This window comes from Lithobates pipiens, unplaced genomic scaffold (assembly GCF_037356315.1).
Source record: "Lithobates pipiens isolate NorthernLeopardFrog02 unplaced genomic scaffold, aLitPip1_a1.2 Scaffold_13, whole genome shotgun sequence".
Taxonomy (NCBI): domain Eukaryota; kingdom Metazoa; phylum Chordata; class Amphibia; order Anura; family Ranidae; genus Lithobates; species Lithobates pipiens.
The window spans coordinates 268,872,658-268,896,651 of NW_027507718.1; the positions used below are offsets into that span (position 1 = coordinate 268,872,658).

The 23,994-nt window shown below is 45.7% G+C and overlaps 1 protein-coding gene across 1 annotated transcript in view; it reads right to left on the minus strand.

Moving 5' to 3' along the window:
- The window catches only part of LOC143974843 (alcohol dehydrogenase 1-like), an 86,657-nt gene extending 65,111 nt beyond the window's left edge, over nt 1-21,546 (minus strand). Inside the window, exons 1-2 of the mRNA XM_077476598.1 lie at nt 21,462-21,546; nt 48-149 (exon numbers count right to left, since the gene is read on the minus strand). Coding sequence (XP_077332724.1) covers nt 48-149; nt 21,462-21,479 — 120 coding nt within the window. The 5' untranslated portion in view covers nt 21,480-21,546. The remainder of the gene's footprint in view (nt 1-47; nt 150-21,461) is intronic.
- Nucleotides 21,547-23,994: the final 2,448 nt, after the last annotated feature.

The following is a 23,994-nucleotide window of genomic DNA, read 5'->3' on the forward strand; positions in this document are numbered from 1 at the left end:
TATTTATTTATGTATTCATATAATCATCATCATCATCATCATGTTACCTTAATTCGAATTTCAAATGCTTTGGGTGGAGCAACCTCTATTTCTTCAATTTTCAGTGGTTGATTGAATCCATAAAGAACTGCAGCCTTGCTTTTGATAGGCTAGAAGAAAAATATCAAAAATATCACATTTATCTATGTGAATTATAACAAAAAAGACAAAATATTATACATTCCCTAAAAAAAAAAAGAAAAAAAAAGAAAAATGGTGATTAAGTATTCTGCAAAACAGACAGAAACTTTTTCCAACACTCTTCATCAACCTGTCCCACGTCGTCCCCTTGTAACGTGCCCTAGAGCCTTACTCCAAGTCATCTAAATTAAAATTATTGTAGTTTATTATTATTATTATTATGATGATCATTATTATTATTCTTATTATTGTTATGATTAATTCAATGTTTAATTAGGGAGGCCCTAAAATTGTTCTACCCAAAGATCCCTTTGCTGACTATGGGGGTCATTTACTAAAGGAAAATCCACTTTGCACTGCAAGTGCACTTGGAAGTAAAGTCGCTGTAGATCCGAGGGGGACATGCAAGGAAGATAAAAAAAAAACAGCATTTTAGCTTGCACATGATTGGATGATAAAATCAGCAGAGATTCCACTCATTTCAGATCTACCCCTTAAATTTAGAGCGACTGCACTTTCAAGTGCACTTGCAGTGCAAAGTGAATTTGCCTTTCGTAAATAACCCCCTATGTCTGCCACTGGATATTTACATCAGATTTTTATTTGAGGTTGCTTTACTAAAACTTGAGTGCACAATCTGGTGCAGTTGTATATCATATCATCAGCTTCTATCTTTAGCTTGCTCGGTAAAGCTTTGACAAAAAGTACCTGGAAGCTGATTGGTTTCTATGCAGAGCTGCAACAGATTTTGCACTCTTGAGTTTTAGTAAATCAGCCTCATTGGGTAGGAACAAGCATGCAGTCACAGCTGTCATTAGGTAGTGATGGCGAAATCTGAAAGAGTGCCCTGGATCCTGAACCTTTCAAACACAAGTCATATATATGTATATGTATATACACACACACATTAGTAAGTTTCCAGTGCATGTAATGGCATGCTGTATTCTGATTACATTAGCTGTCCTTAAATAACCTCTAGTTGTGACTGTGCAAAGTGCCTGAAAGAGTTATCCACACTAAAGTAAGCACCACCCTTCCACTTTTCCAAGCTGTTTCCATGCCTGTCTAATAGTAGTAGTGTCTAATAGTAAGCTGGCAGAAAGCCACGCGCTGCATAAAAGGACTCTAGTTACTATATAAGTGGTAAACACATTCCATTTCATGTAGATGTTGGACATAAAAGGGTTTGCAGATAACATTAGCCATTCTAAAATCTTTCTCTGCTTTACTGAGAGTTTTAAATTAAACCAAACATTCTTAGATTTGTATAAATTCTTACTGAAAGAAGCCTTGTGACACACCAAAGCCTAATTATATAAAACAGCAAAATCTGGACATAGGCATTTGAAGTGTTTGGACAAGTGCACACAATCTAAGACCTTCCAAGCATTCGTGTTTTTGTCTATGGCAGGTTCAGGAAACAATAACAGCTCTGACATACTGGTAAAAGTATGAGCATATTGAAAAACTTCTGTGTTGATGCATTACAGAGCGTCTGTTGTAGATCATAAGCAGGGAAAAAATTGGGGCCCATACTTTGATGTTGATTTACTAAAGGCAAATAGGCTAGTCACACTGCAAGGGAAGTTGCACTTAAAAAAGGAATTTTCCCCAGAGCTAAATCAATGAGGTGAAGCTCTGTTGACTAACATCATCCAATCATGTGGGAGCAAAAATTTATTTTTTTTCCTTGCATGTGATTGGGTATTCTTTACAAATAACATTGCACCTGATTCAGTAAGCCTTGGGTCAAATTCCCTTGCAAAGTGCAACTGTCTTGCAGAGTGCACAGTCTGTTTGCCTTTAGTAAAGTAACCATCTTTAAAGCATTTTTGACTATGGTCCTCTGGGTGAGCTGGCACCCACCACAATGTGGTATGAGTTGTTTTGTTGTTGAATCACCTCCTTTTCCAGTTTGCACCCATGGCTAGTCCATGTGGCTAACTCTGATTGGGGATGGAGGTATATATGGTTTGGTTTACTAAGGGCAAATAGACTGAACACTTTGTATGGGGATTTTCCCCAGAGCTTAGTGAATGAGGTGACCACCATCCAGTCATGTGCAAGCACAATTCTGTCTCTTTTATTTTTCTTGTATGCAATTAGGTATTATTTGCAAAGTGAGAATTTTCTTGGACTGTGCTAAGTAAACAGTGTTTTGCCTTTGCTACGTTAACCTCACAGCCTTACTCTGCACCATGATTAGAATGGAGGTGATTCACTAAAGGAAAATAGGCAGGTCAATTTGCAAGGCACTTTTCCTTTAGCTTAGTGAATGAAGTGAAGCTCTACTGACTTCCATCATCCAATCATGTGCAAGCAAACATGCTGTTTTTTTTTAACTTTCTTTGCACATTGGGTATTTTTTACAAGTGAATTTTACAACATTCCCTTGCAAAATCAAATGTCTCTTGCAAAAAAAAAAAAAAAAAAAACTGCCTATTTACCTTTAGTAAAAAGTAAAACAACCCCAATGTGTTCATTGCGACCTATGCAATTTAATAAGCTAGGCACATAGGGGTTGATTTACTAAAACTGAAGAGTGCAAAATCTGGTACAGCTCTGAATGGAAACCAATCAGCTTTCAGGTTTTATTGTCAAAGCTCAGTTGAACAAGCTGAAGTTAGAAGCTGACAAGCACAGCTACACCAGAGTTTGCATGCTCCAGTTTTAGTAAATCAACCCCATAGTTCTTAACCTGTGATTTATATCCTGTAATGAGTATAATATATAGGGAGTATATAGAGACCTTGCTAGAAACAGAAGTAATAGTAGTAGTAATAAAGTCCATCTCTATGTCAATGAATCAAAGTTCCTTTTTTTTTTTTTAAACTGCTAGTTTTATTAAGAGATAGGCTGAATCAATATACTAATTAGCTGAAATTGTAATATGTACAGCATGATAGTAGATAGGGAAATGGTTAAACATGTAGGAAATACACAGCCAGTAAATGTTCCACAGCCTCCCTGAGAAGCAAATACTGTAGAAACCTATACCTTTAAAGTATATTTGAGTTTGTTTTAAATTTTTGCCTTCTGTTTTCTTACTCAAAAAAAAAAGTCAAATTAATTCTCACCTTCTCTATGCTTCAGCACAGCCCTCTGCTCCATTGTTAGGTTAATGGCCAGCATCATACAACCTGTTTCCTGTAAAGCTAGGGTGTCATGGACACCTCTTGGGAATATATCTGACCTGAGTTCACAGGAGAAAGGGGCTCAAATCAATACTTAGTCTCCTATTATTTGCAGTATTCTGGATTGACCATTGTAGGATGAAAGAGGAAGCGGAACAAGACCCCTTCACCATGACTGGTTAGAAGACACAAGGAAGATACCAAAAAGGTGTGTATGTTGATAATTTAAATACAAACGACTGTAAGGGGGAGGGGATCTGTGGGAGGGGGATGTACCCCAACCTGGAGATGGGCTTCAGCATGCATGCCTGACTGCACCTCAGTAGAGATGAACGACTTCCAAACGGGACGCTTTGTGGAGGCAAAGTTCTGTGAAATTTCGACAATTCAGGACTCAGGAGCGCATGAAGGTAATGGAGGAGAGGAAAGGTCAGGGTAGGCTATGAATAGGGTAAGGAGATGATCACCAGCACCGTGATATAGAGCACTGACACCAGCACCGTGATATAGAGCACTGACACCAGCACCGTGATAGACTGCACTGACACCAGCACCGTGATAGACTGCACTGACACCAGCACCGTTATAGAGTGCACTGACACCAGCACCATGATAGAATGCACTGACACCAGCACCGTGATAGAATGCACTGACACCAGCAGTGTGATAAACTGCACTGACACCAGCACCGTGATATAGAGCACTGACACCAGCACCGTGATAGAGTGCATTGACACCAGCACCATGATAGAGTGCACTGACACCAGCACTGTGATATAGAGCACTGACACCAGCACCGTGGTATACAGCACCGGCACCAGCACCGTGATATAGAGCACTGACACCAGCACCGTGATATAGAGCACTGACACCAGCACTGTAATAGAGTGCACTGACACCAGCAATGTGATATAGAGCACTGACACCAGCACCGTGGTATACAGCACCGACACCAGCACCATGATATAGAGCACTGACACCAGCACCGTGATATAGAGCACTGACACCAGCACCATGATAGAGTGCACTGACACCAGCACCGTGATATAGAGCACTGACACCAGCACCGTGATATAGAGCACTTACACCAGCACAGTGATAGAGTGCACTGACACCAGCACCGTGATATAGAGCACTGACACCAGCACCATGATAGAGTGCACTGACACCAGCACCGTGATATAGAACACTGACACCAGCACCGTGATAGAGTGCACTGACACCAGCACCGTGATATAGAGCACTGACACCAGCACCGTGATATAGAGCACTGACACCAGCACCGTGATAGAGTGCACTGACACCAGCACCGTAATAGAGTGCACTGACAACAGCACCATGATATAGAGCACTGAAACCAGCACCGTGATAGAGTGCACTGACACCAGCACAGTGAAATAGAGCACTGACACCAGCACCGTAATATAGAGCACTGACAACAGCACTGTGATAGAGTGCACTGACACCAGCACCATGATATAGAGCACTGACACCAGCACCGTGCTAGAGTGCACTGACACCAGCACCGTGATATAGAGCACTGACACCAGCACCGTGATAGAGTGCACTGACACCAGCACCGTGATATAGTGCACTGACACCAGCACCGTGATATAGAGCACTGAAAGCAGCACCGTGATAGAGTGCACTGACACCAGCACCGTAATATAGAGCACTGACACCAGCACCGTAATATAGAGCACTGACATCAGCACCGTGATATAGTGCACTGACACCAGCACATTGACATAGAGCACTGACACCAGCACCGTGATAGGGTGCACTGACACCAGCACCGTGATATAGAGCACTGACACCAGCACCGTGATAGAGTACACTGACAACAGCACCGTGATATAGAGCACTGACACCAGCACCGTGATAGAGTGCACTGACACCAGCACCGTGATAGAGTGCATTGACACCAGCACCATGATATAGAGCACTGAAACCAGCACCGTGATAGAGTGCACTGACACCAGCACCGTGATATAGAGCACTGACACCAGCACCCTAATATAGAACACTGACATCAGCACCGTGATAGAGTGCACTGACAGCAGCACATTGATATAGAGCACTGACACCAGCACCATGATAGAGTGCACTGACACCAGCACCGTGATATAGAGCACTGACACCAGCACCGTGATAGAGAGCACTGATACCAGCACCGTCACAGAGTGCACTGACACTAGCACCGTGATATAGAGCACTGACACCATCACCGTGATATAGTGAACTGACACCAGCACCGTGATATAGAGCACTCACACCAGCACCGTGATAGAGTGCACTGACACCAGCACCGTGATATAGAGCACTGACACCAGCACTGTGATAGAGTGCACTGACACCAGCACCGTGATATAGAGCACTGACACCAGCATCGTGATATAGAGCACTCACACCAGCACCGTGATAGAGTGCACTGACACCAGCACCGTGATATAGAGCACTGACACCAACACTGTGATAGAGTGTACTGACACCAGCACCGTGATATTGAGCAATGACGCCAGCACCGTGATAGAGTGCAGTGACACCAGCACCGTGATATAGTGCACTGACACCAGCACCGTAATATATAGCACTGACATCAGCACCGTGATAGAGTGCACTGACACCAGCACATTGATATAGAGCACTGACACCAGCACCATGATAGAGTGCACTGACACTAGCACCGTGATATAGAGCACTGACACCAACACTGTGATAGAGTGTACTGACACCAGCACCGTGATATTGAGCAATGACGCCAGCACCGTGATAGAGTGCAGTGACACCAGCACCGTGATATAGTGCACTGACACCAGCACCGTAATATATAGCACTGACATCAGCACCGTGATAGAGTGCACTGACACCAGCACATTGATATAGAGCACTGACACCAGCACCATGATAGAGTGCACTGACACCAGCACCGTGATAGAGAGCACTGACACCAGCACCGTGTTAGAGTGCACTGACACCAGCACGGTGACATAGAGCACTGACACCAGCACCATGATATAGAGCACTGACACCAGCACCGTGATATAGAGCACTGACACCAGCACTGTGATAGAGTGCACTGACACCAGCACCGTGATATAGAGCACTGACACCAGCACTGTGATAGAGTGCACTGACACCAGCACCGTGATATAGAGCACTGACACCAGCACCGTGATATAGAGCACTTAAACCAGCATCGTGATAGAGTGCACTGACAACAGCACCGTGATATAGAGCACTTAAACCAGCACCGTGATAGAGTGCACTGACACCAGCCCCGTGATAGAGTGCACTGACACCAGCCCCGTGATAGAGAGCACTGACACCAGCACCGTGTTAGAGTGTACTGACACCAGCACCGTGATATAGAGCACTGACACCAGCACCATGATAGAGTGCACTGACACCAGCACTGTGATATAGAGCACTGACACCAGCACCGTGATAGAGTGCATTGACACCAGCACCGTGATATAGAGCACTGACACCAGCATCGTGATATAGAGCACTGACACCAGCACCGTGATAGAGTGCACTGACACCAGCACCGTGATATAGAGCACTGACACCAACACCGTGATATAGAGCACTGACACCAGCACCGTGATATAGAGCACTGACACCAGCACCATGATAGAGTGCACTCACACCAGCACCGTGATATAGAACACTGACACCAGCACCGTGATAGAGTGCACTGACACCAGTACCATGATATAGAGCACTGGCACCATGATAGAAAGCACTCACACCAGCACCGTGATCGAGTGCACTGACAATAGCACCGTGATATAGAGCACTGATAACAACACCATGATCGAGTGCACTGACACCAGCACTGTGATATAGAGCACTGACACCAGTACCGTGATAGAGTGCACTGACACCAGCACTGTGATATAGAGCACTGACACCAGCACCGTGATATAGAGCACTGACACCAGCACCATGATAGAGTGCACTGACACCAGCACCGTGATATAGAGCACTGACACCAGCACCGTGATATAGAGCACTGACACCAGCACCATGATAGAGTGCACTGACACTAGCACCATGATATAGAGCACTGACACCAACATCGTGATAGAGTGCACTGACACCAGCACCGTGATATAGAGCACTGACACCAGCACCTTGATAGAGTGCACTGACATCAGCACTGTGATATAGAGCACTGACACCAGCACCGTGATAGAGTGCATTGGCACCAGCACCGTGATATAGAGCACTGACACCAGCACCGTGATAGAGTGCACTGACACCAGCACCGTGACATAGAGCACTGACACCAGCACCATGATAGAGTGCACTGACACCAGCACCGTGATATAGAGCACTGACACCAACACCGTGATAGAGTGCACTGACACCAGCACCGTGATATAGAGCACTGACACCAGCACCATGATAGAATGCACTGACACCAGCACTGTGATATAGAGCACTGACACCAGCACCGTGATAGAGTGCATTGACACCAGCATCGTGATATAGATCACTGACACCAGCACCGTGATAGAGTGCACTGACACCAGCACCGTGATATAGAGCACTGACACCAGCACTGTGATATAGTGCACTGACACCAGCACCGTGATATAGAGCACTGACACCAGTACCATGATATAGAGCACTGGCACCGTGATAGAAAGCACTGACACCAGCACCGTGATAGAGTGCACTGACAATAGCACCGTGATATAGAGCACTGACAACACCATGATAGAGTGCACTGACACCAGCACTGTGATATAGAGCACTGACACCAGTACCGTGATAGAGTGCACTGACACCAGAACTGTGATATAGAGCACTGGCACCAGCACCGTGATAGAGTGCACTGACACCAGCACCGTGATATAGAGAACTGACACCAGCACCGTGATATAGAGCACTGACACCAGCACCGTGATAGAGTGCACTGACACCAGCACCGTGATATAGAGCATTGACACCAGCACCGTGATAGAGTGCACTGACACTAGCACCGTGATATAGAGCACTGACACCAAAACCGTGATAGCGTGCACTGACACCAGCACCGTGATATAGAGCACTGACACCAGCACCTTGATAGAGTGCACTGACACCAGCACTGTGATATAGAGCACTGACACCAGCACCGTGATATAGAGCACTGACACCAGCACCGTGATAGAGTGCACTGACACCAGCACCATGATATAGAGCACTGACACCAGCACCGTGATATAGAGCACTGACACCAGCACCATGATAGAGTGCACTCACACCAGCACCGTGATATAGAACACTGACACCAGCACCGTGATAGAGTGCACTGACACCAGTACCATGATATAGAGCACTGGCACCGTGATAGAATGCACTGACACCAGCACCGTGATATAGAGCACTGTCACCGTGATAGAATGCACTGACACCAGCACCGTGATATAGAGCACTGGCACCAGCACCGTGATATAGAGCACTGACAACAGCACCGTGATTGAGTGCACTGACACCAGCACCATGATAGAGATCACTGACACCAGCACCGGAATAGAGAGCACTTACAGCAGCACTGATACCAGCAACTCGCTGCTGGGCCCCAAAAATATGACACCGCTCAACCTCTTCAAACAGGAGGGTACGGGCATATAGTACGGTGTGCTTTTTTTGTACAAGGAAGTGAGCCAAATGTATAAAAAAGGTCTGTGTGCTCAATTAAATAAATCGTTTATAGAGATATACATGGTCTACTGGTCACATGTGTTAAATTCCTCCGAGATCCATGCCTCATTCATTTTTATAAATGTGAGGTAGTCAACACTGTCGCGAGCTAGGCGAGTGCGCTTATCGGTCATGATCCCCCCTGCTGCGCTGAACGTCCTTTCAGACCGGACACTGGACGAGGGTCAAGCCAACAGTTCCATTGCAAATTGGGCAAGCTCTGGCCAGAGGTCAAGCCTGCCCACCCAGTAGTTCAGAGGTTCATCACTCCTCAGAGCGTCCACATCGGCCGTTAACCCAATGTAGTCGGACACCTGTCGGTCTAGGCGTTTCCTGATGCTGGATCTGGATGAGACCTGTCGATGGGTCGGCTGAAAGAATGACCTCATATCAGAAGTCACCAACACATCTTCAAATCGGCCTCTTCTTGCAGGCGCTGTTGGATTGGTGCCCACAACTCTTTCTCTGGGAGTGGGAATTCCTCCTCTGCCAGCGCGCGCAAAAGCAGAATGCAGCATTTCTCAAAGCAAGGCCTGGAAATGCTCCACTCTGACAGCCCTCTGTGACGGTGGTAACATTTCTGCAATTTTGTGTTTGTACCGGGGGTCTAAATACGTTGCCACCCAGTACTGGTCCTTGATCATTATGCTTTTTATACGGGGGTCCCTGTTAAAACACTGGAGCATGAAGGCCCCCATTTGCACTTAACTGGAAGCAGTGCGGTGGCCTGGCTCCTGCTCATCATCCAGGATAATGTCGTCCTCCTCGTTCTCCTCTCCCCATCCACGCACAACAACAGGATCCCAGAAAGGTTTAAAGCATACTCTTCTTGCTCCTCCTCATCCGCCCCGGCACCATCCTTCTCTGACTCCTCTTCAGACTCCTGTTGTTCACTTGTCTCAGATAGAGTAGCCCCCCCCCTGGGAATTCATCCAGCATTGCGACTTCCTCATCTTCCCGTTCCTGCTCCTACACGGCTTGATCAATGACACGACACAATGCACGCTCCATAAAGAAGGCATAAGGTACCATGTCACTGATGACGCCATGGCTGCGACTGGCCAGTTTGGTGATCTCATCAAATGGCCGCAGAAGTCTGCATGCGTCACGCATGAGCAGCCACTGGCACGGTGAAAAAAAAAACAGCTCCCCAGAACCTGTTCTGCCGCAGAGTTCATACAGGTAGACGTTAACTGCACGTAAGATCTTCTGAAATGGGCCGAGATTTTCCTTGCCTGCCGCAAGATGTCCTGAACCCCAGGGTATTTAACAACAAATCGCTGCACGACCAAGTTTAAGACGTGTGCCATGCATGGCACGTGTGTAATTTTGCCCTGTTTCAATGCGCTAAGCAGATTGGCACCATTGTCACACACCACTTTACCAACTGTCAAATTGAGCGGTGTTAGCCACTGATCTGCCTGTGAACGCAAAGCTGAAAGGAGTTCCGGGCTAGTGTGGTTCTTGGCTTCCAGGCACAACAGACGCAGTACAGCATGGCAACGTCTCACCTGGCATGTCGAATAGGTTCTGGGGAGCTTGGGTGGTGCAGCGGAAGAGACGCTAGCAGCGAAAAAGGAGTCAGCCGAGGAGGAGAGGGAGGAGGATGGAGTAGGAGGAGGATAAGAAGAGGCAGGCCTGCATGCAATCCGTGGCGGTAAAACCAAATCTACACGGGTGCCACGGGTTACATGCTTGACGGTCGTCAGAAGGTTCACCCAGTGGGCAGTAAAAGTGATATACCTTCCCTGCCCGTGTTTGCTAGACCACGTGTCTGTGGTCAGATGTATCTTGGCACTGACACTGTGTGCCAGAGATACATTCACTTGCCTCTGAACCTGGCCATATAGCTCTGGGATACCTTCTGTGAGAAATACTTCCTTCCTGGGACCTTCCATTGTGGTGTTCCAATGGCCACAAATTTTTGAAAGGCCTCTGAGTCCACCAGTTTATATGGTAGTTGACGGGCTATCAGTTCTGACAAGCCAGCCGTCAACAGTTGGGCAAGAGGGTTATCCGGCGTCATCATTTTTTTACACTCGAACATTTGGCCCACAGAAGCCTGCCTTTTTCCAGAAAAACGTGAGGATGGCATGATGGAAGGTGGAGTGGAGGACAATTCTGAGGAGAGGGGAGAAGAAGTAGAAGAGGCTGGACGGTGAAAGCCTAGAGTGTAGCTTTGTGGGTTCTGTTGCTCCCACTGGGCTCGGTGATGGCAGTCATCCCTAGGTGAGTGTTGGGCTTACCATTTGGCCCACGGAAGCCTGCCTTTTTGCAGAAAAACAATTGTGAGGAGAAAGGAGAGGGAGAAGTAGAAGACGAGGCTGGATGGTGAGAGCCTGGAGTGTGGCTTTGTGTGTTCCGTTGTTCCCACTGGGCTCAGTGATGGCAGCTCATGTGCCTTCTTAAGGCGGTCGTCCCTAGGTGAGTGTTGGGCTTACCGCGACTTAGGTAAGGCTGACCGCAGGGCAGCCTGTGTTTGTAGGAGGAGTCAGGCTGCATAAAACCTGCCCTCCTCTGCCTCCTCCTCTCGTGGACACCCGCTCTCGTTTCGGCTCGTCCGGCTCCATGAGAGGACATCTGTTTGTTTCTCCCTCTCCTGGCGTGCTGCCGGGGGAGGGGGAGGTTTGTCCGGCTCCACGAGAGGGCTTTCGTTAGGTTCTGCTGGGTTTTTGATCGGTGGCGGGGGTCGCTTCTCCCGCCCACCTCCTTTCTCTCAGTGGTCTTCTTCTGCCGGGGGAGGGGGGTCGTCCGCTGGGGACTGCGGAGAGCCGCTTCTCCCTCCTGCCTCCTTCTCCCGGTGTTCCGCCGGGGGGAGGTGGGAGTATGCTTCACCTACCAAGGGGGGGGGGGTTTGTCTGCAGGTAGCTTCGGGGGAGCCGTTTCTCCCGCTTCCCCCCTTCTTCCGGTGTTCCGCCAGGGGGAGGGGGAGGACACGCTAGCCTGCCGAGCGGGGGGGTTGTCTGCGGGTGGCTGCGGGGGAGTCCCTTCTCCCGCCTGCCCCCTTCTCCCGGTCTTCCACCGGGGGGAGGGGGAGTATACTTCGCCTGCAGAGGGGGGGTTTGTCTGCGGGTGGATGCAGGGGAGCCGTTTCTCACGCCCGCCTCCTTCTCCCTGTAGGAGGGGGGGCGGGGAGGTTAGAGACAATTCAACCTTGTTAGTCCCTATGATGGACAGCTAATATAAGTCATTTTCTTAACCACTAGAGATCCGCGCTATAGTCGAATGACGGCTACAGTGCGGACCTGCTTTGCCGGGACTACGTCTATTGACGTCGTCCCATGCACGAGCGGCCTGCGCGCCCCCTGAGGGGCGCGCGCACCGCGCTCTGTGATTGGCGAGTCTATGAGACTCGCCTGATCACGGATCTGAGCAAGGGGTTGATCCCGACCCCTTACCACGTGATCAGCTGTCAGCCAATGACAGCTGATCATGGGACAAAACAGAGCCGGTAATCGGCTATTTTTCCTCCTCGCGCTGACAGCGCGAGGAGAGAAAAAAAAAGCCGATCACCGGCGGCCGTGATCGGGACATCACGGCCAACTTATCAGTGCTCACCTGTCCCCTGCCAGTACCAGCCAGTTATTAATAAAAGTGCCACCCAGCAGTGTCACCCATCAGTGCCCATAGTGCCATACATCAGTGCCATACATCAGTGCCCGCAGTGCCATACATCAGTGCCCACAGTGCCATACATCAGTACCCACAGTGCCACCTATCAGTGCCCCCAGTGCCACCTATCAGTGCCCACAATCTGCCTCAACAACAGTGCTGCACCTCAGTGCCACATATCCCCTCCGCCTGAGCTCCACGTGGCCGGCCTCCCCTCCCCTCCCCGCCTGAGCTCCACATGGTGGTCCCCACCTGCCTGAGCTCCACGTGGCGGTCCCCCCTGCCTGAGCTCCACATGGCGGCTTTCCCCCCCGCCTGAGCCTGAGCTCCACGTGGTGGGCCTCCCCCCGCCTGAGCTCCACGTGGTGGTCCCCCCGCCTGAGCTCCACGTGGCGGTCCCCCCGCCTGAGCTCCACGTGGCGGCCTTCCCCCCGCCTGAACCTGAGCTCCACGTGTCGGGCCTCCCCCCGCCTGAGCTCCACCTTTGCGGGCCTCCCCCCGCCTGAGCTCCACATACTATGTGCTATTTACGTTCTTGGGCAATTTGCGTTCTTTTGCTATTAATATTCTCGTGCCATTCATGTTCTCGTGCTATTTTACGTTCTTGCGCATTTTATGGTTTCTCATGCGATTATGGTCTCATGCGATTACGGTCTCATGCGATTACGGTCTCATGCGATTTCGGTCTCAGGCGATTTCGGTCTCAGGCCGATTACGTTCTCAAAGCAATTACGTTCTCAAAGCGATTATGTCTTCATGCATTTGCGTCTTCATGCATTTGCGTCTTCAAGCAGTTGCGTTTTCAGGCAGTTGCATTTTCATGCCTTTGCCTTTCATGCAGTTGCGTTTCAAGCAGTTGCATTTTCATGCATTTGCGTTTTCATGCAGTTATGTTCTCGTTTCGTTTTACGTTCTCATGCAGTTATGTTCTCGTTTCGTTTTACCTTCTCATGCAGTTATGTTCTCGTTCATTTTACGTGCTCATGCAGTTATGTTCTCGTTTGGTTTTACGTTCTCATGCAGTTATGTTCTCGTTTCGTTTTACATTCTCATTCGATTTGACGTTCTCATGCTTTATGTTTTCACGCACGTTTCTTACTCGTTTTTTACGGTTTCACATGCAATTTCATGCAGTTGATGTTTTTCATGAAAGTTACGTTTCTTACGCAATTTTGTTTTTCATGCGATTTGGGTCTCTCATGTGATTTACTTTTCTTATGAAGTTGGTGTTTCTCATACAATTGACGGTTTTCCATGCAATTTTACGGTTTCTCATACAATTGCATTTCTCGTGCGTTTTGCGTTTCGCAGGCAGTTGACGATTTTTAAACGATTTACAGTTCTCACGCATTTATGGTTCTCATGAATTTAGGGTTCTCAGGCATTTTACGTTTCTCATGCAATTTACGTATCAGATGTAATGTACGTGTCTGTTGTAATTTACGTGTCTCATGCAACTTCTTGTGTTTCCCATGTTTCTGACGTTTCCCCATGTTTTTCTAGCATTTTTCTGACGTATTCCCATGGTTTTGACGTATTCACGTGTTTCCTGTGTTTCCTTACGTGTTTCCCATGTGCCGCACGTTTCATGTCTTATGCCTTTCATGTCATTGCCCTTGTGTAATTTCATGGTTCTCTGGCATTTTACGTTCCTCATGCTTTTTACGGGTCGGATGTATTGTACGTGTCTGAGGCTATTTGCATGTCTCATGCATCTTCTTGCGTTTTCCCATGTTTCTTTTGTTTCTCGTGTTTTCTTGCCTTTTCTTGTGTTTCTTACGTATTCCTATATGCCGCATGTTTCATGTCTTATGCTTTTCTTGTCATTGCCCTTCGTTTGCTGCTTTTCTGTTAGCTGGTGCTTGCATCCAGGGTCTGTCACGTTTACAGGTCCTTACGGGCTGAGGTTTTTGTTATTGATTGATTGTCGTCCCACAATCTTCTCGCCTGTAGTCCGTACGTCATACTTTACGTTCACCTTTATACCTCTTATACTACCCACCACGGTCTGTGGGTACTTTAGCCCTGAGTGTTCATTTTCATTTCCTGTCTTAGCGCTGCAGGTTGCTCGGGCTCACTTCTGCATACACTAGGGTGGTGTCATTAGGGTCACGTTCATGCGCTGTTGGTCCTGTCATTTCAACACCCACGTCCTTATATTTAGCAGATACCAGGGGGTCTGGTTATGTCATGAGTAGGTGGTCTATCATGTTCTCTGGTTGTTTCACACAGCTGGGCTGTCCTTATTCTTCCACCGCGGGTTACGCATCCACCGCGGGTTAACAGATTGAGGTGATCGTTTTAATTGGCTTGTTCGGTGGCAAGTCTCCTCGTCTGTTTTTTCACCACTCACATTACTTTTTAACTCCCATTTCTCATGTGGTTTGTTCTTATGCAGGTAAGTTTTCATGCAAATTGTTTCTCGTGGAATATTATGGTTCTCATGCTATGTTACGTTCTCTGGCTATGTTACGTTTCCCTCTCGTGTCCCCAGGTTTCCCTCTCGTGTCCCCAGTGTCCCTAGGTTTCTCTCATTTTTCCTAGGTTTTTATCGTTGTTTCATCAATTCACGTTCTCATGTAAACTGCGTTTCTTATGCAGATGGTGTTTTCTTGCAGCCTCAGTTCTTTTGCTGCTCTCGGTTGTATCAGCTCACGCTACTCATGTTTCCTGTTCAGTCAGGTTTCCTTCACGCAGGTTACATTTTTGTCACAGGTTAGATTTGTCTCATGTCACTGCTTGGCATGTTTTTCCGGTCTAGGTTTCCAGTCCTGATGGTTAACATCCAGTTCCTACTTGCTTTTCTGTTTCCTTTTGGCCTCTTCCAGCTCATAGCAGACCACAGCACTTTCAGGTCGGATCGAGTTGAGTCTCACCATTTCTGGTTGGGTAACCGATCAGGTTGGTTATTTTCGGCACTTCCGGTTGAAGCCATCCTCAGGGGATCCAGCAGAGTAGTCCCCCAACTGTGCTCATCCGACTTCCTATTGTGGGTCTTATTTCCGTGACATATCTGTCATACTCTCAGGTCTCCTTGTGCGTTGGTTACCAGCCTGGTGCTCAAGGCAGGGCTATAGCTGTTTTGTTTTTCCTAGGGCCAGGGGGAGTGGTGCTTCTGGCCCAAGGTCCCGCTTACTTTAGTCAATCAACTGATTTGTACCCTGGCTTTCTGTTACATCTGCATGTTCGAGATTCAGCTTTCGGGGGTGGCTCTGTTATCAGGTTCTTGAAGCCTAGTAAGGTGTGGTGCTCAGGTTGGTTTATACCAGCTTGTGTGTTACATTTGCCAAACCCTAGGATGGTCCTCTGCTGCCTTTCCTAGCGCTCCCCCTTTCTGCAACTAGGTTCATACTTTCGTTGCCGCCACCCCAGGTTAAATGTCAATTCACAGTGTAAACTGGTTGTTAAAGCTTTCATCCTACTGTATTTTTTGCCCCCTTTTAGGCATACTGACAACGTGACCCCGGCACACTTCAGGTCTATGTTCTTTGTTGCTCTTTGTTCCTTGCCATACTATCCACAGATTGACTCCGAGTACAAATGTGTTGACTGCAAAGATTGCAGATGACAACACTATTGTCAGCAGCGGGCACGTTAAAAAAAGCCCACACTTCGGAGCCATGTGCCAGCATCCTGGGAGCTCCAGATGTGACCGTACATGGTTGATGCCTCGCTCCTGATACATTCGCAGTCTGCTTTGTCCCTCCTGTGCAATCTAAGTTCTTCCTGCCTCCCTATCTGCTGGTCCATATCTCCCTCTGAACTCCCCTCCTCTTTCTCTCTTGTGGGCACCCACATGACATCACTAGACACGTCATCATCGATGTCACCTTCCCCACCGCTATAATTAGAGATCTCGGAGTAGGCAGCAACAGCGGGGACCAACCTCCTCCTTGGGCTAATCTGGGTACTGTCTTCATACTCCTGAGTGGCAGTTGTTGCTACCTCCTCTTCCTGATCCAATGCCAAGAGTGGCTGCGCATCAGAAAAGTCTTGATATGGATCGGAAAATAATTCCTGTGACTCAAGCGGAAGGTATATGGTGGTGGTGGTGTTGGTGGTAGTGTCTTTGGGGGTGCACATAGCAGAGAGTGAAGAAGAGGTTGCAGATTGAGAGGATGAGGAGGGTGCAGAAGAGTAAGGCTGAATGAGCCACTCAACCAAGTCTGGTGCGTCCTTTGATGTAATCGCACGCACCTTATGCAATTTGCCACTGTGGCTCAAGCCTGTTGCTCCTGCCCTACCCCTACCACCCCTACGGAAGGGCCTGCCTCTTCCTCTGCCTGTCATTTTTTAAATAACCCTGTGATAAAAGTCTCTAGAGAAGTGTAGTATGTATGTGGAAGAAGGTATATAACACCCCGCTTCAATCTGTCGTTTTTGGGGGCCACTGGTCTATCCCACCAGTTATAATACTTTTTTTTTATTGCGTTTGTCACTCTTTGTAGTATTGCTGCAGAACCGCTCAGCAGTCACTTTTTTATACGTGTATTACACACCTATATACTGCACACCAAATAGTACACCTATACCAGTCCTTAAAGAGGGATTCCACCTAAAAAAAAAAATATTAAAAGCCAGCAGCTATAAATACTACAGCTGCTGACTTTTAATAAATGGACACTCACCTGTCCCGGGTTCCAGCGATGCCGGCAGCCGAGGCCGATCGATCGCTCGGCTCTCGGCTGCTGCTGTCACCATTCTAGGTGAGGGAATCAGGAAGTTAAGCGAATCGGCTTCACTTCCCGGTTCCCTACTGCGCATGCGCGAGTCGCGCAGCGCAATAGGAATTGTCCGCGCTGTCACTGGGACCCGCGTGTGTCCCAGCAGACAGCGTGGCAGGACAGGAAATGACATAGACTCCCATGGGAGTCTATGCCCGGAAGTGGGTGTAAATACCTGTCATTGACAGGTATCTCCACCCCCCTCCCCCCTGTAAGGTGCCAATTGTGACACCGGAGGGGGGGAGGGTTCTGATCAGCGGAAGTTCCACTTTAGGGTGGAACCCCACTTTAAAAGGACTTTTGTGGACCTAGTAGCTAGTGATTTGCAGACTGTCCCTCAGTCCCTACACTGATAAAAGTCTGCTACAGAATAGGGCAGCAGTCAGCAGCAGTGCACCGTAACCCTATATATTGTACACCTATACCAGTCCTTACAAGGACCTTTGTGGACCTAGTAGCTAGTGATTTGCAGACTGTCCCTACACTGATAAAGTACTGCTGCAGAATAGGGCAGTAATCTGCAGCACAGCCCTGCACCAGCACCCTATATATTGTACACCTGTACCAGTCCTTACAACAGGGGTGCCCAGCCTTTTGATGAGCGAGGGCCATCAAAGCGACTTGGTAACCGGTTGCGGGCCAAAATAATGTAATGGGCGGATGACAGGTCTGTATCTACGCTGTATATGCAGAACGGATATGGACACAGCCCATGCTACTCTATGGGCCCTCCAATTCAATGTGATGGAAGGGGATGGTTCCCCTTCTGCGTTTCTTTTTTTTGCATATCGGATTGAAGGTAAGCAGGGGTAAATGGACATAGAGGTGAATAGAGGGTCCGATTGGGTCCTAAGGCTGCTTTCACACTGATGCGCCACGTGCACCTCTGGCTTTCCAGCAGGTTAGCTGCACTTTGCCATAGATATCTATTATATCCTGATGGTATAGTGCACGTTCTGAAAGCGCACCAAACCCACAGGTAATAACAGTCTATAGCTCAGTGCAGGTAACCCGGAGGTGTAGGATTAGTTTAACAGCAGCCAAGTAACCACTGAAGAACAGATATGCCCATATATACACTGATTTCAGTAGCAAACACACCTTTAATAACAGTCTTCCATTCAGTTTATCCCGACTATTGCTGTCCCAGGCAGAATGCATTTAGTATTGATTGTGACAAGAGCTGGCGCTATACAGGAAGCATCAGCTTATGCGGCGCTTCTTGCTTTCTCTACCCCCGGCTTCAGTTACAACACTGATGCTCTGGGATGACGGGTTGACAACCTGCGACCTGGGCTTGTCAAACCACCATCCCAGAGCAGGAGGTCACGGGCCACATCAGAGGGCTCCGCAGGCCACATGTGGCCCCCGGGCCACTGGTTGGGCACCCCTGCCTTACAAGGACCTTTGTAGTAGCTAGTGATTTGCAGACTGCCTTCAGTCCCTACACTGATAAAGGACTGCTGCAGAATAGGGCAGTAATCTGCAGCACAGCCCTGCACCAGCACCCTATATATTGTACACCTATACCAGTCCTTACAAGGACCTTTGTGGACCTAGTAGCTAGTGATTTTCAGACTGTCCCTCAGTCCCTACACTGATAAAAGACTGGTGCAGAATAGGGCAGCAGTCAGCAGCAGTGCACCACAACCCTATATATTGTACACCTATACCAGTCCTTACAAGGACCTTTGTGGACCTAGTAGCTAGTGATTTGCAGACTGTCCCTCAGTCCCTACACTGATAAAGTACTGCTGCAGAATAGGGCAGTAATCTGCAGCACAGCCTTGCACCAGCACCCTATATATTGTACACCTATACCAGTCCTTAAAAGGACCTTTGTGGACCTAGTAGCTAGTGATTTGCAGACTGTCCCTCAGTCCCTACACTGATAAAAGACTGCTGCAGAATAGGGCAGCAGTCAAGTATAATATTATTTCTATGTTTGGAAGAAAGTATATTATACGTGTATAATTTAAAGGACCTTTGTGGACCTAATGGTAATAGCTAGTGATTAAACTGACTGTCCCTGCTGCACACAGTGTCCTGTCCCTACACTGACAAAAGACAGCTGCAGAATCAGTCAGCAGTGCACTCAGCAATCACCAGCACAGCAGGGCACCAGAACCCTATATACTGTACACCTATACCAGTCCTTAAAAGGACCTTTGTGGACCTAATAGTAATAGCTAGATAGTGATTAAACTGACTGTGCCTGCTGCACACAGCGTCCTGTCCCTACACTGACAAAAGACAGGCTGCTGCAATCACCAGCACAGCAGTGCATTGAACCCTATATACTGTACTACACCTATACCAGTCCTTAAAAGAACTTTTGTGGACCTAATAGCTAGCGATTTGTGTCACTACAGTCTCTCCCTGCTGTACACAATGTCCTGTCCCTAAACTGACATAAGACAGAATGTAAAATGGCCGCCAGATCAGGTCTATTTATAAGGTAGAGGGAATGTCCAATTGTCCATGTGCTGAAATGTCTCAAATGGCTGTCCTGTACCCCATGATGGATGTGTCATCATGGGTCAAAGTTCTTTCACACTGTAAACACATATGTCTGCCGGGCGAACATCGGCAATAGTCCGCCGATCGGGCGAATCGCGAACACGCAAAATTTGCCGCAAACCGACCGCCGGGCGAACAGTTCGGCCATCCCTACACCTCAGATATCTGGGGCCCCGCTTATCTTAGGGATGTATTCGAATTACATATACAAAGCAGCTTTTTTGTCAAAAGTGTTTATTGAGATTAGTGTTTCACTATAGAGTTTGTAAGTTTAAAATCATCTATGGATACCATCATTTTGACCATTAGGGCCTGTCCACACCAGAATTTGGTGCAGGAAATCTGCATTCCATGTGAGTTTCCCACACTGTGCTCAAATCGCCCAGAAACTCAATATTTTTGGTGCAAACAAAATCAAAGAAATTGAGAAACAATAAAGACTTGAAATGGACAATATTTTTTGTCACTTTTGGAGGTCAGTCACTAAATATTTGGAGGTAAAATAAATTAGAACTTTAGTGCCTGAAAAAAAAAATTATGAACAGGCAAATTTTTATTAGTGAAGAGACAAACTATGCCTTATACTATGTTTCATTACTACCTTACTTATCATTACTTACCTTACTAACACAAATAATACATGCAAATCTTACACCACCATTCATAAATTTCAAAAATTTAAATAGTGTATATGTGAGGATGTTACAAATAACAGCAAACCGTCACATCATCGTGTCAAATAATACTTATGATGGTTTGCAAATAGAAAAAAACACCTCAAAGATGCAGTGGGTTGATTTACTAAAGGCAAACAGATTGTCAACTTTGTAAATTAAGTTGCACTTTGCAAAAGGAATTATCCACAGAACTTAGTGAATGAGGTAAAGTTCTGCTGATTTCCATCATCCCATTGTGTGCAAGCAGAAATGCCTTTTTTTTCATTTATTTTTTAATGCATTTGTACGTGACTGGGCATTCTTTGCAAAATCAAATTTCACCATAGCCACTAAACTCTGAGGAAATGTCTATTTGCCTTTAAAAAGCAACCCCATTAAGTATAAGAAATACAAAGCATACACAGCGACACCATTTCATATTTCTTGTTATGATTACTAATTATCTTGTCTAAATTTGATAACATGCAAGGATTAATACGAGTTATTTATACCCCTGTGGCCAGAAACTTCGTTTATGTTGAATACATAGACAAATGCTATGCAGCCACCAGTAATTATTTCAACATACTTTAGCATGCATTTCATATATATTAATTATTATTCCTCATTTTCAATTCATTCTTACAACAAAATGCAAAGAAAGATTCATTTAGTTTTAACTTTGAAAAAAGTAAAATTGTATCTTCTGTCTATGAGTGTATTTGTATGAGTGTTAAAAAAAAATTCTGAGAACAATGACAGAATCCATGCTCAAACAGTCATAGAATGTTTACTATAAAAATGATGATTAGCAAGTGAAATAAACAGCATATGGTATTGATTATTCAAGTACACATTTTTACTTCCATATCAGTATTTTATAATGGATTATGCCACATAATATTCATGAGATAATATCTAATTAAAGGGTAACTTACCTTTCCAACAGTTGACATTTCTGCTCAGTTACAGAGTTCTCTTGAGTGATAAAGACTATTTCCAGGTTTTGTCCTCCTGTCAAAACTCATGTGCTTTCAGTGTGAACCAGGCTCAGCTTAAATAGGGGCCTTCCTTTCAGTTTGATTACACCCCTTTAAATAGGAATGGCATAGCAGCAAATATGTAAATGCCCTCATACAGATGTGATCATGTCCTATACTATTTCATTTTTGGTATCATTTTTGCAATGTCATTTTTTTCTTATCATCGTGGACTATAATATTTTATAAAAAAATATCATGGCTGTATTCCTGATTAAATACCTGAATGTTAAGGAAATACACAAGCTTTGTAGCATGAATGTTTTTTTTATGTCATGTAGAGTAAACACCATAATTTTGTCAGTTAATGTTGTTCCCTGCAGTGATTTAAAAAAATGCCTTTTTTTCTGTAACTTTACCTCATTACAGTTCATTTAAAATAAAGATTTTCTGATACGCAGTTATAAAATCTACATACAGAAAATATATTTTAATTTTCATGCATAAAACACTGTCTTGCTTGCAACAATTGTAAGTGTGTAATTAAAATGGTCAAACCTAATCTGTGTTTCATGTGGTTGTAAGTTTTTTCCAGTTGTAAAAAAAAAAAAAGCATTATATTTACAATTTTAGGTGCATTCTGAATGTTTTACTCTGTATTTTAATATTTATTTTGTTTGTTAACATGATACATTTGCTATGTATAAACACAACAAATTGTTTGCAACTGTGTTCATCTAATAAAATGTAGTACTTACCAAAGAATTTGTAGAACATTATAGGTTGTCTCAAGAAGCAGCAAAACAGTTGTTATCTCCATTGTAGCAGACCACCATGCACTAAACCCTCTAACAGATCAGACCAATAAATTAAATATCACTTCTCTGACTCATTTATGGTTATGTGGTAATTTGGGCTAGAGCTATTGATTTTTATTTGCAATTATAAATAATCATGCAGTGCTCCCTAAGATATATGATCCTATGTAAAACTGAATCACTATGCAACACAAAGCTCTATACAAAAAAAAAAAAAATTATATATATATATATATATATATATATATATATATATATATATATATATATATATATATGTATATCTATGTATATATATGTGCATATATATATATATATATATTTATGGTTCAGAGCCCTATGGCCGGTACAGATAAGGATGACAAACAGGGTTAACACAAACTTACCACTTGAAATGGACCTGAAAGTGTGCCTTGGTCTAACGTACGGTATACCAAAATAAGGGGGCATGCCCTAGATAAGAAATGAGGATTAAATTAAATGAAGATGAAATGAAATGAAATGAGTACTCTTGTGGGGAGTATGATGCCTTGAGAAATGCCCTAAAAAGGGGATGAAAACGTTTTCACTTTCACACCTCTCTTGCCCCATCATCAGTCTACCTCACATCATGCATTTTCACTTCACCTATCACATCACCACACCCCATCCCTCACCCACCTTCTTTTCACTGTCAGCTAATCCCTCTTATAATCAATATAACTAACGAATAAATTACGCCATGCTATGTATAACTAGTTTAATTATTTTATAATATGAATCCATTAATGACCAAGTAATAATAAGCCTACAGCTGCCAAGCACTTCTATATACTCCCTCTAATATTATATTATTTAATGACGACTTACAAAAAGTTTTTTTGCATGTCCATCTGCAGGTGTTTTACACCCCATCCTCCTCTCTGGGTCCCAAAACGTGGCCCCCTGTAAGCTCAGTGGACTATGCACCCACCCAGAGGGCGCGGGGGGGAACATGTGGCAGCGATGGGATCACTGGACGGCTATAATCCTGCAATGCCGGTTTGTGCGACACATCCTCATGTCCTCACCCACCCATTGGTAATTATATCTCTATATGCATGGAGATATAATTTTGCTTAATTTGAAATACTATACCTATATATATTTTTTATATTGTCCAAAGTCTTTAATTAGATATTTTGACACTTCCCTAGAATATAAATCCCCCTGAAGAGACCGGAAATCGCAAGGGTTGAAATGCATCAGGGTTTTTCATGTGGATACATATGTTACGAATAGTGATGGACGAACTTCCGACGGGACGTTTCGCGAACGCGGACCGCGAACGAGGCCGACCGTTCGCGAAACCGAACGTTCGCTGCGGGCCCCATTGACTTCAATGGGAGGCGAACTTCGCCAACCTTTAGGTCAAATTTGCAGCCACAAGATAATTATTAGCTGGGCAAACATAGTCCCACCACATGGCCAATGACATAACACATGTATGAGGTGAATTTGGGATTGATAACTACAAGCATTCCTTTTTTATATAGGAAATTGTTCTGACAATTCAGGACTGTGGAGCGCATGAAGGCAATGGAGGAGAGGGAAGGTCAGGGACCAGGGTAGGCAAAGAAGAGGGTGCAGGAGATGATCACCAGCAGGGTGACATACAGCAATGACACATGCACCGTGATAGAGGCATCTGACAA